A 12,647-nucleotide genomic window follows, 5' to 3' on the forward strand; every position below is an offset into this window, starting at 1 on the left:
TAATGTCAGGTTGTGATCAGAAATTCCTGTGATAAGGTTGTAGCTTTTGGTTACACGGTCAGGCTTATTAGTGAAGATTAAATCAAGTAGGGTTCTGGAAGATGTTGTTATTCTTGTAGGATTTTTAATTATCTGAGTCAGGTGGAATTTATCCATTTGGTCCTTTAAGTTTTTACGCCGGCTTTTGTCTAGCCAGTCCAGGTTAAAATCCCCCATTAAAATAACTTCTTTGTTATTACAGGTTTTAAGGATGTCCGCTACCTTGTTGAGAAAAGACACATTTTCTTTGGGTGGTCTATAAAAAACTATGACATTAAAACACATTTCTGGAGATAATCTTATTGGGGCTCCAACACATTCAGTTTTATTTTGGGGGAACTCAAGCTGTGTACAAGATAAGACTGTTCCTGACATATAATATAACGCCACCACCTTTGCCAAGCGCACGGTCCCTTCTGAAGCTGGTGTAGCCTGTTATGTTAGTGATGCCAGGAGGGCTAGTTGGAGTTAACCAAGTCTCTGATATCCCAAGAAAGTCCAGGTTAGAGTCAGTGAGGAGCTTTTCTAATTGTTCAGTTTTAGATATTATGCTTCTTATGTTAATGTGCCCACCTAGTATTCCTTTGGGTTTCGCTGTGGGGTCCCATAGCACCTTGGCATGGTTTACAGTTTGGAAAAAACTGGTATTTTTTTGTTTTTCTGTTACCTTTAGTGCTGGGTAGTGAGCTGGATGAGCTGGCCTTCTGGTGAATGTTGTTCCCTTCCTGACTGATGGAGGGGGCTTCTCAGCTGCTGGGCTAACGTCGTAGCCGTAGGCGCCCCCCCGCTGAGGGCCGCTGATGGTGGTGAGGGCCTGTTGGCTGCTGGGCTAACGTTAGCCGTAAGCGCCCCCCCGCTGAGGGCCTGTTAGCTGCTGGGCTAACGTTAGCCGTCGGTGTAGCTCCGCCGCTGGCCGCCGGAGATAGATGAAGCTTCTCAGCTGCAAATATATTTGTAGGTATAATGTGATTAACAAGCAAACACACACAGGCTGTATGTTGGTTTTAGGACACACACTCACACAGACACTAACTACTGTACCTTTGAGATTCAGTGCCATTGCTGGAAAGTGATGGGGGAGGAGGTGGGCGGATATTTCTGTCAGTCTTCAAGGGGGTTGACGATAATGGCCCCTTAGAGTACTTTTCGTAACTGTAATGAAAATTATGTAAGTTGTAAATTAGAGTGGAGCTCTCCACGGTACCGTGTAATGCACATCACACACAGTAACACTCACCAGACACAGCATACTGTTTGTATCGGTACACAAAGTAACACTGGCTACAAAATGTTTACTGCTCGTCACGTACACGGAGTAACACTCACGACACACCGCATGCTATTGGTCACGGACCACGTACACGGGCTATAACTGTCCACACAACGTGTACTTCTCATCACGGTACACGGGCTATAACTGTCCAATCTCCTTCAGGGCTCTCCATCGAGGAAAAGCGACACCGATGATAACCCGCGTTTGTCTTCTTTTGTCACTCTCTTTCTTTGCCAAGATACCTTCTGCCGAACGTGATGGTTTTTTAGGCTTTTTAGTGGGATCCACCACTTCGGATCCACCTCTTGGTCGCTTCTTCGGGTTTTCCGCCATGTTGCTACTAGCAGCGCTCTCCTCCCCCCTCCCTTCTCATTGCCAGGTAAAGAATAGAACGCGTCATTTCCTGTGCGCCAGCGCGGAATGTCGCTCCAAGACAGTAAATACAAAAAGAGTAAATACTGAAAAGTACCGCGAGATGTTAGAGGAGCTGAACGGCTTAATCACCGTTGTATAATCTCCTCTTATAGTGGCTTGGGTGAAACGGATATTTTCACGCCACTATCACCGTTTAGAAAAATCTGAAGTGATTGAAGAAACATTATATTTCTGTCTGCACGAGCAAAGCAGTTTTGTGTTGCTGTGCGTGGTATTTATTCAGTTTTGGTGCATCACAGTGTCTAGAAAGCATATGGTTCAGCTGACAGGGACAGCTAATGGCAGTAGCAAAGCTAACGGCAGTAGTTAAGTTAAGCTTTTCCGTCGGATTATGTATGTGTGTTTGCTGTGAAATGATCCGCTGGAAACAGGAACTTAGTTTGGACGTCTTCTGTTCATTTCCATGCACCGGAGATCAGGATGTTTACGGTGCTACGCTAGTGGCGCTTGCAACGGCTCTTCCGTTCCTCCGCTACTCACCTGTGCAGCCAGCGGAGCGTGGCTCAGTGGGCGACCACGCCTCCAAGCCGGCCGGCAGAGCAGGGATACGGCGGAGAGCCGCTAACGTTTGATAGCATGCTACGTTGCTAATAACAACAACGGCGCGCAAAGAATCTTGGGATACGGGAGGCCACTGTCGAGGTGTGCGGGGAAACAGGACCCAAATGCAGACACAGAGAGGTGCAAATAACTAAAACTATTTATTTCAAAAATCAAACATAAAACAAGACAGGGCTCCAAAGTCCAAACGAAGGAAAAAACAAAGTATCAACTCAAAGGTCAACAGGCCTAAGTCCTGGACATCAAAGTATCAAAGGAAAAAAGTACAACCCAAAAACAGAAAACCAATGACTCACGGGGAACATGGAACATGACAGTACGGTGACAAGACGAATGAACCAACAAGAGACAAAGGGAAACACAGAGGATATACATGAGGAAACGAGACACAGGTGGTGCAATTAGACACATGAGGTAATCAAACAGGAGGGAGAAGACAAGACAGGAACTACAAAATAAAACAGTTAACTCCTCAACACAAAGAAACAGACACCAAGACTAGACACAGAGACACAGACCATGACAGCCACAAAGGATAGGTGCGGTGCGTCCTCCTAGAACAGGCAAAGGAAGGCTGCATTTGTCGGCCGCATTTGGATGAGCCTTCGAATTAAATTGAATTGGGACAGCAATGTAATCGGCCTTCAAATGCAGCCTCCGAAGGCTGCAGCCCCTGAATTGAGACACAGCTAGAGACCGGTCGTGAACAAAGTTCATTTTCTCCTGATGTGGAATTACTTCAGTGACTGTGGGGTGAAAGGATCGACCATAATCTGTGTTCATGTTCAATTTTCCCACTGGAGTTAATAGACCGAATCGCCTTGTTGTTTACATTCTACTTCCGGGTAGAAAACCAGCACGTAATTTGAATGAGATCAATAGTAACGAATGAGAGTTTAGCTATATATATCATATTTTTCACGCCCTATCACCGTTTAGACACATCTGAAATGAAGAAACATTACTATTTCTGTGTGTGTGTGTGTTTTGTGTTGCTATGTGTTGTATTTATTCAGTTTGGGGGAATCACGGTGTCTACAAAGCATCAGTGGCTGCAGCTGACAGGGACAGCTGACGCGGTAGCTAAGCTAACGGCGGTAGCTAAGCTAACACCAGGACGTCAGCTGTTAAAACCCTCCCGTTGTCGGACACGACACGAAACTACTCCAGTTAGCTCAAGCATGTTGTAACTAAGATATCCGCAGGAGAAAATATTTTTTCATGGACCATGTATTGAGTCACTGAGTTATTAAAGTTACACAGGTAACCGTTAGCCCAGCTAATCTCTGATAACCATGACTAATTACAAAAATGTGCACACGTAAATAGTAATGTTTGTCCAATCATTGGTTTTATAGACTTTACAAACATCAGATTAGTCTAAACGGTGATATAGTGACATGAAAAGGTAATAGCGAAACTCTCATCCTCGTCACTATTGTTCGAATGCTGGTTTTCTACCCAGAAGTAGTTGTAAACAACAAGGCGATTCGTCCTATACACTCAATGCCGCTAGTCTCCTAAAAAGGTGTGGCTGTGCAGAAACCCACGTGACATATACAGAAGCTGACTCGTCATGGGGGGTCTTGGTTTGTAAACCGTCTTTGGCAAAGCTAACGGCAGTAAATGCCAGAGCGCAATGACTGATGGGTAATATCAGTTGTCAACATCGGGTGAACTGGGCGAAGTGAGGAACCGTTGTTGACTCCTTCCCTACACAGTTCACAGTTCCCTTCAAACTGCTCCCTGCGGTTTGGCATCACACTGAACATGGCGGCACAGGGGCTGTGTTCGAAATCATCCACTCACTCACTCACTCCCTATCCACTACATCATGTATATGATATAGTGGACTGCATCATGTACACGATGTAGGGAACGACGGGAGGAGAATTCGGACACTAGACGGTAATTTTCTGGACGTGGTTGCGTCAGCTGATGCGCCAGATGTTGCTGTGACGGAAGCAGACGCGCCGAGAATCATGTAAACAAACCATGGATGTATGAAACAAACCGGACACATAAAAAATAAAATAAGAAAAACCGGACACTTGCGGGAACATTTGAGGATGTGATTCTGTGTGGTTGTGTTACACAAACTGTTGAAATATCCGAAGTTTGGTTTGGTAAACTACTGTTGTGTGTCCCGACCGTGAGCTGTTAGCGGCTCTGTGGCTATTAGCTTAGCTCGTCAGATCGTATTTAATACATTCTACTACAGTTTCTTAATTAGATTGATTTAATGCTGCCTGTTAATGTTCAGATGCTGCTGCCCAACTCCTGCTCCTCGGACGAGGCAAACGGAGCGAAGGCAAATACGTCTGAGGAGTTTTTTTTGTAAATTGCCTAAATAAATCGTAGCTAACATGCTAATTAGCTTCCTCTTCTTCTCTGGCAAAACACGACCGCATTGCATTGTGGGATACGGGAGTAGAAAGTAGTGTACATCGCTTGTTCACTCAATTTCGCGGTGCATTGTGGGTGTTTTGTCATCCACTACATAGTGGATGAAATTAATCGCGGAGAATTCGAACAACACTACAAAATGGCGAACACACTATATAGTGCACTACATCCGTGATAGGGGGTGATTTCGAACACAGCCACGGAGTCCTTGACAATGGAACACTGTCCTGCTGGTATTATGACTGTTGCTATGGTTACTATCGGTCACAACTGACAGCATTTCTGGACTGGCAGGGCTCTGAAATCAAAACACCAGGTAAGCTAACTGAGGTTTTTTTTGTTTTGTTGAAATGTTAATACAGAAAGGGGAATTAAAAGTAGAAAAGTGAAAATCGAAAGCTCAAAAAGAAACAGTAAGAGCTTTAGAAAATAAGCTAAGCTACAACATGGGTCAAGTGACCCGACTGAGTTATTCAGTGCTATATCTTTGCAAAAAAATTATTTCATCATATAGTATTCCAGGTATTCTTCAATTAACTTGTTTTTGTACTTTGTACTTGTTTTGTAATACATCCTTATTTTATTTATTGATATATTTATTTTTTTACTTTTTGAAAAAAAACAAATGTTGTATCACGACCCCTCTGAGTAACAACATGGTTCTAAAGTGACCAACATTCTTTTTCAATGTGATTTCGTGCTGAGCCTGAGTGAGTGTTTCTTTGCTGTAACTTTTGAAATCTATCTATCAAAGTATTATTTACTATCTTGTTTTTTATTAGTGAGGTCATTATTTCCATTTTTATTTTCTTGTTTTGTGAACAAAAATGTCTCAGTGAGTGGACCAGTAGCATTCCCTCACCATCTATACCAACAGCTTCGTACCAGACCATTGTTTCCTTAATTACATTAATAATGACATTACTTGGCCTATTTTCCCCATTTATAGCTGTGTTGACATATTCTATTGTGGTCAACAGCTAGCCATCTAGTTTATTATGGATGAGTGGGCTATTTCAATGTTATATCTTTGAAATCAATGCACAGTATTTTATGTTTTATTGTTTATGAACATCTTAGATCATCTCTGAATTTGTTCAGATTTCAACTCTTGCCCTGCAGCCCTAAAAAAGTAAATGAGAATATGCACTGTTATGTGATTTTCTTTGTGCCTTTTTTGTTACTGTATCTGTAGTGATAAAAAGAAAAAAAACAAAAACAACCAACAGCAATGTAATCAGCATTCATATATTCGCGTTAACATTTAGCAACTTGGATCTTCATGTTTTTTTTCTTTCCCTCTTTCTATCCAACAGAATACGGACACAACACTAGATCAGGATGGATTTAAATGTTCCAGGTGTGGCGGTGATAATCGTGTTCTACTTGATGGTCTTGTTCACGGGCATCTGGGCAGCCATACGCTCCAGGAAGGAGGAAAGCAATAGCCAAGGAAATGGCATGGAGATCGCATTATTGGCTGGACGCAACATCAGCCTCCTTGTCGGCATCTTCACCCTTACAGGTAAAGCAGAGGGAGTTCAGTTTAGGCACTAGTTTATTACTTTTCAATATCTGACATCTAAAAAGAGTGTCTGGTATGCATGAAGTACTTGGAATGCACAAGCAATGTGGTGTGTCATGTTTCTCTGGTAACATCAGGGTATCCGCAGGGTTTTGAAAAGTATTAAAAGGTGATAAATCAATTTGGGGAAAATTAAGACCCTTAAAAAGTATTTTCACGACTTTATTAAGTCTTAAATTTTGAATATATTTTTTTCTGAATTAGCTGTTGAAGAGTTTGAGTCCTAAAAAACATTGTGAAAGCGTGTGAATTTATTTGTTTGGTAACACGCCTATTTCTATAATGCATTATAACCATACTTGTAATGAGGTATAATGCAGTTATATCACTGTCTAACTATAGTTATAAACACTCATAAATGATCATAATGCTTTATAACAATAATCATAACACACTATAAAGCATTTTATCATGACTTATAAGGTCAGGTATTATAACACGTTATAATTGTTAGTAACTCGCTGACAATGCCCACATCCATAATGCATTATAAAGTTATAATTTGTTACAATTGTCTTTCAAACATGTATAACTATCATTATAAACACTCATAAATTATCATAAGACTTTATAACAATAAGCATAACACAAATAGAGCATTTTATAATGGCTTATTGGCTTATAAAGTCAAGTATTATAATGAAGTTATAATGCTCTATAATGTGTTATGCTTAATGTTATAAAGCCTTATGATAATTTATGAGTGTTTGTAATGATAGTTATACACATTTATAAGACAATTATAACACATTATAATTATATTAATAATGCATTTTGGATGTGGGCATTGTCAGCAAGTTACTAACAATTATAATGTATTATAATACCTGACCTTATAAGTCATGATAAAATGCTTTATAGTGTGTTATGATTATTGTTATAAAGCATTATGATCATTTATGAGTGTTTAAAACGGTAAAAACGAAACTTATCAACCAGCGCATCCAGTGTTTCCCATTAATAAACAAGTCTGTGGCAGGCGGCCCGCCACTCTCTCTCTCCCTCGCACTGGCGCACACACTTACACACACAAACACAGGCACATGGACGGGTTGTAACGGTAACAAATAAATGCGCTAAATCGCGCTAATGTGTTCAAATTGCACCGGGGTGGGTGTGTGTGTGTGTGGTGTGTTGCATCATAGTGGTCTATAGCAGAGGTCTTCAACAGGGGGTCAGTGACCCGCGTAGGTGCTGCAGGGTCATGGAATTTTTGGTTGATAAGACAATGTTTTTATATCTTTTACTTTCCACATGTATGTTATGTTTGAATAGCTTGTCTGCATGATTATCATGCAGCTGACAGACATTGTTGATGTTGATAGTGAACAAGGTTTGTTTATAAATGGCACCCTACTCACTGTACCTAAACACATTTAGAAGAAAACATGATGAATGAACCTGTGTGTTATTTGAATAGCTTAGTATTGAATGCACAATAACAAACTATGTTTACACATGGTACTAGACCCAGTTTAATATAATAGTAATAATATATATATTTTTTTCCATATTCCTACAGTGAACAAAACAATTGGTGACAGAGCATTTATGTTTAAAGCGCCATCAGACTGGAATAATCTTCCTTTAAACATACGCTCATTGACTTCTTTTCATAGGTTTAAATATTCCTAGTCTTCTTGTTTTGAGTTAAATTGCACATGTTTCAGATGATGTTATATCAATATTATCTGTAACACACTGTAATTTCAATTTGCAATATTATGCTATTATTATACATTTCTCTTAGTTCTACTAGGCTAGGCTAGGCTACTCATTTATTTTACGTTTGTGTTGATGTCTGTTGTCTTTGTTGTTGTATGTTTGTAGATTGTTGATTGTGTTTTGTCCCTTTATATTTGGTTGTAATGTATTTTGTGATCCCCTCGAAAACGAGAGGATTCCTCTCAAGGGGTTTATCCTATTAAATAAAATTTCTGAATGAATAATACACAATATTTTAATATAGTAGGGGTCCCTGCTCTCCGTCAGGTTTTTTGTCCTTGGCCTGAAAAATGTTGAAGACCCCTGATCTATAGTCTTTATCACAAACTAAAACTGTTATGTTAAAAGTGTCACTGATGTAAATGGTTACAGCTTGAAGTGGCGGTGAGGTATTAAAAAATATTGAGAAGGTTTTTAAAAAGTCTTAAAATGGTATTAAAATTAACTTCAAGATTCCTGTACCTGAACACATGTTTTTTTTTTATCTTGACAGCGACGTGGGTCGGTGGAGGATTCATCCTGGGCATCGCTGAAGCTACCTACAACCCCACACTGGGCGCAGTGTGGGCCCTCATGCCGGTGTCCTATGTATTGACGTTCTTCTTGGGTAAGTGGCATTAGTCACCAAAGCCTAAAGGTCTGAACACCCCCAACATGCATTGTAAAAGTAGCAATTAAACTTTAAATAGACACAATACTAGATGGGAACACGTATGCCTGACATGCAAGCACCAGTAAATGGCAGTAAAATTAGTTGTTGTCAGGAAGGTGAGGTTGATAATGTATGACACTGAAAACTTTCACTTCGGGTGCTTGAAATCCTTGAAAATGCTTGAATTTTAATGCTGTGTTTTTAGTTTTTTAGTTTTTTTTTGGGCTTTTTCACCTTTTATTTGATAGCACAGTGAGATAGACAGGAAAGGGGGAAGCAGAGAGAGGGGGAATGACATGCAGGAAAGGTCTGCCCGACGCAGGATTCGAACCGGGGACGCCTGCGTTGAGGACTGTACACTGTACACCCTCGACATGGGGCGGCCGCTTTAACCACTGCGCCACGCACCGCCCCTTTAATGCTGTGTTTTTAAAGGGATAACACATTTTGGCAAACTGGCCCATTGCCATAATCCCTATAGTCATAGCAGTAGGTTCGTTACCTTTAATTGTCGGTGCAAGCTGTTTTTAGAACGGCAGAGCAGAGCCGTGAGCTGCTCAGAGCTACGCTACGGAGGCAGTCATGTTTTTTTTTTAAAGTATATTTTGGGCTTTTAATGCCTTTCATTGACAGCACAGTGAAGAGAGAGACAGGAAATGGGGAATGACATGCAGGAAAGGGCTGCCCGATGCAGGATTCGAACCGGGGCGGCCTGCAGTGAGGGCTGTAGCCTCAACATGGGGCGGCGTTTAGCTCACTTGGTAGAGCTGCCGCCCCAACAGCTGTGTTTTTAAAAAAATTGATAGCTTCATCATTTCCAGAGAGAGACTGGTTTTATGGTAATGTCTTCCTCTTTGCTCCAGGTGGATTCTTCTTTGCCAAGCCGATGAGAAAGAACAAGTATCTCACCATGATGGACCCGTTCCAAAAGAAGTATGGCAACGCCGTGAGCAGCGCGCTCATCTTCCCTGCACTGGTGGCCGACTGCATGTGGGTGGCACGCACTCTGGTCAGCCTGGGTAGGTCACCTCACTCTACACAGCTAGTATTGTAATGTATGCACACACGCTTATGCATCTGGCTACACAATGTACACAAACACAAAAAGAAAAAGTTTATATAATGATAATTACTATTAATGCCAGCATTGTAAAGAATAAAAAAACAGGCAATACTGTATTTAAAAGAAGAAGAAAAATCCTACATCTTTATTAGCTTTTTTTTTTACACCCTTAAAGGATCATAGGGCAGGATTAATGAGAACGGCCAGTGACGCGACGGCCGCTGCACGTAACTACAGCAACCAGCGAAGCCACCGGCACGGGAGCGCGCACAGACTCTTCACTGTTTACTTTACTCTTTACAGTCTTTCCTATCTGGGGAGAGGGGGGGGGGGGTGGTATTTTACTGTAGGTTCTCTCTCTCCCTCTCTCTCACAGACACACACACACACACACACACACACACACACCTGCCTCTTCACTGTGCTGCAGCAGGGGGCTGCTTGTCTGTTCCTCTGAGCTCCTCATGGATCTGTATGGGCTCCTACATGTCGGTACCGAGAATTAACGCGCCGGGTCCGGGTGTCGGGCCGCATCTGTCAGGGTCCACGGTCCCATGAAAACCAATCAACACCGGACATATTCATGATTTCATTAAAAAAAAAAAAAAACGGACGCGTCGCAGACACGCCGGCCAGGACGTGAAAAGTGGACGTGTCCGGGCAAAAGAGGATGTTTGTTCACCTGCCTGATAACGTTGTTAAAGTTATGACGTCGGCTTTTAACCGCTAGCTGCGGCTAACGGCTAATAATAAGACAGTAGTGATGAGGGAGAGGGTGTGTAAGTTAGTGACCTGCCTGCTGCTGTGTGCGTGTGTGAAGGGAGAGAGAGAGGGAGGGAGAGAGAGAGTGGCGGGGGGGGGGGTGCGTTTGCTGGCAGTAACAGTAATTTGGATCCACCGTGGTTCAGAGCGATTGATATAACGGGGAGTGTCGCCACTCTGTTACTATATCAAGTTGGAACGCTCTCAGCGCTCTCAGCGCTCTGAGTGCCCGCGACCAACAGCCGTGTCCACCAAACGCGCTCTCTCTCTCTCTCAGAATGCTGCCGTAACCAGGTAACAAAACGAGCCGTCGCACTTCCGAGCCACTTGATGAGCGGCGCGCTCTTCCAAAAGTTGAACATATTTCAACTCTGAGCGCTCTGAGTGCTGCGACAAAAAAGGGAGCACCCAGAGTGTTTTTTCCGCCGAGGGCGCTGAGCGCTGTGAGCGCCCAACTCCATAGGATTTGAATGGAAAGTAGATGCCCAGAGCGCTGAAAGCGCGTCTGGTGGACAAAGCCCCTAAAGGTGTGTTCACGTGTCAAAACATACAAAGTCAGTCAGTCACTTCAACACTGTGAGTGAATGGAGCCTTTTCAGCAGTGCCTCAAGACTCTGACACCAAATGATTTTATAAAACCTTGACTGACTTCAGAAAAAGAAAACTACAAAAAAAATAAATAAATACAGCAAAAATATTCAGACACAAAAGTCTCTTACAGTTACAGCAGTAACATTTTGGGGGGAAAAATAACTCCACCCTACAGCCAGTGGGGAAGACAGAAAGTTGTGATGGGGTGGTGGGCTCTGTACTTCTCTGTTTAAAGGGATAGTTCACCCTAGAATGATATTTCGCTCATTATCTACTCACCCTCATGTTGACTAAGGGCTGGAAGAAGTTTCAGAGTCCACCGTCCCTTCTCTGAGTTACAGGGGGTCTTGGCGTAGCAGTGCATGTCCATATGACGGTTGCAAAGGGACACCAGAGCTCTTCGTAAAAAAACACACACAAAAAAACATCCAAATACCTCCATGATGCTCGTATGTAATGTCCGTCTTGTGCTGAAGCCCCAAATTGCGTAATTGTCCCGAAAAAAATTAAATAAGTCTATATTTTAAGCTTGTTTGTAGCGGAAGCTTCTCGAAGCTCCTCTTCCTGGTCCGTCCAAATCTCGCGTGATTCGCAGTAACCGCACTGATGCCGGCGCAAATCATGCGAGATTTGGACGGACCATGTGTGTGTTTTTTTACGAAGAGCTCTGATGTCCCTTTGCAACCGTTGCATTGAAATGCACTGCTACGCCAAGACCCCCTGTAACTCAGAGAAGGGACGGTGGACTCTGAAACTTCTTCCAGCCCTTAGTCAACATGAGGGTGAGTAGATAATGAGCGAAATATCATTCTAGGGTGAACTATCCCTTTAAGGGCATTGTTGTGGTGTGGCTGCAGGCTGCAGCTGGGGGGACCGTGGCAATATGGTGGTGAAGGTAGTGACGTTTTGCTTGCCTTGTTTGACTAACACGATTTTTTTTTCTGTGGTGTATTGATGTACCACATATTAGATTTACCAGCTTGTGATTGTATGGTAACTATGTTCATGATCTATGTTGGCTAGATCTCTGTGTAACCAGACCAGGTCAAGGTGCTGCGCGCATGTCCATTGTTCAGTGAAGTAGCATGGCTGAGTAAACAAGCGATGAACAGCATGTCGGCCTCCCTCTCGTTCATACACCACATTTTCTTACTTATACATATAGTTTTTTTTGTTTGTTTGTTTTTTTACACATTTGTTTCTCCATTTGAAGACACTTGACCCGCAGCCACTGGTGACCACTCTCTGACCAATCAGCCGTCCGCAATGTTTACACGTCACATTTTAGTACCGCTTCAGCCGTTTTGGAACCGTGGCCGAGCAGGTACTAAAAAAATAGTACCGGGTACCAGATTCCAGGTACTTTTACGTAATGGAAACGCAAAAAGGCCGAGTCGAGTCGAGCCGATACCATGTAGTGGAAACGCGGCTTTAGAGTCACAATCAATTGGCTGGTTCTGTTTCTTTATAATTTCATCATTATTTCATGTTGATTTGTTGCTTTACCTAAGCAATATGATGGTTTAAAACATTTAAATTAATGCCACCCATGTTT

General features: G+C 42.4%; 2 protein-coding genes across 2 annotated transcripts in view; both read left to right on the forward strand.

Moving 5' to 3' along the window:
• LOC146990267 (uncharacterized) overlaps nucleotides 1–12,647 on the forward strand; it is a 206,463-nt gene that overhangs the window by 140,135 nt on the left and 53,681 nt on the right. The gene's annotated exons all lie outside the window — the stretch shown is intronic.
• The window catches only part of LOC146990270 (high affinity choline transporter 1-like), a 17,201-nt gene continuing 10,609 nt past the window's right edge, over nucleotides 6,056–12,647 (forward strand). Inside the window, exons 1-3 of the mRNA XM_085772986.1 lie at nucleotides 6,056–6,239; nucleotides 8,518–8,631; nucleotides 9,540–9,695. Coding sequence (XP_085629112.1) covers nucleotides 6,056–6,239; nucleotides 8,518–8,631; nucleotides 9,540–9,695 — 454 coding nt within the window. The remainder of the gene's footprint in view (nucleotides 6,240–8,517; nucleotides 8,632–9,539; nucleotides 9,696–12,647) is intronic.

Source organism: Trachurus japonicus, chromosome 3, assembly GCF_045865225.1.
Source record: "Trachurus japonicus isolate A0001 chromosome 3, Traja_1.0".
Classification (NCBI taxonomy): domain Eukaryota; kingdom Metazoa; phylum Chordata; class Actinopteri; order Carangiformes; family Carangidae; genus Trachurus; species Trachurus japonicus.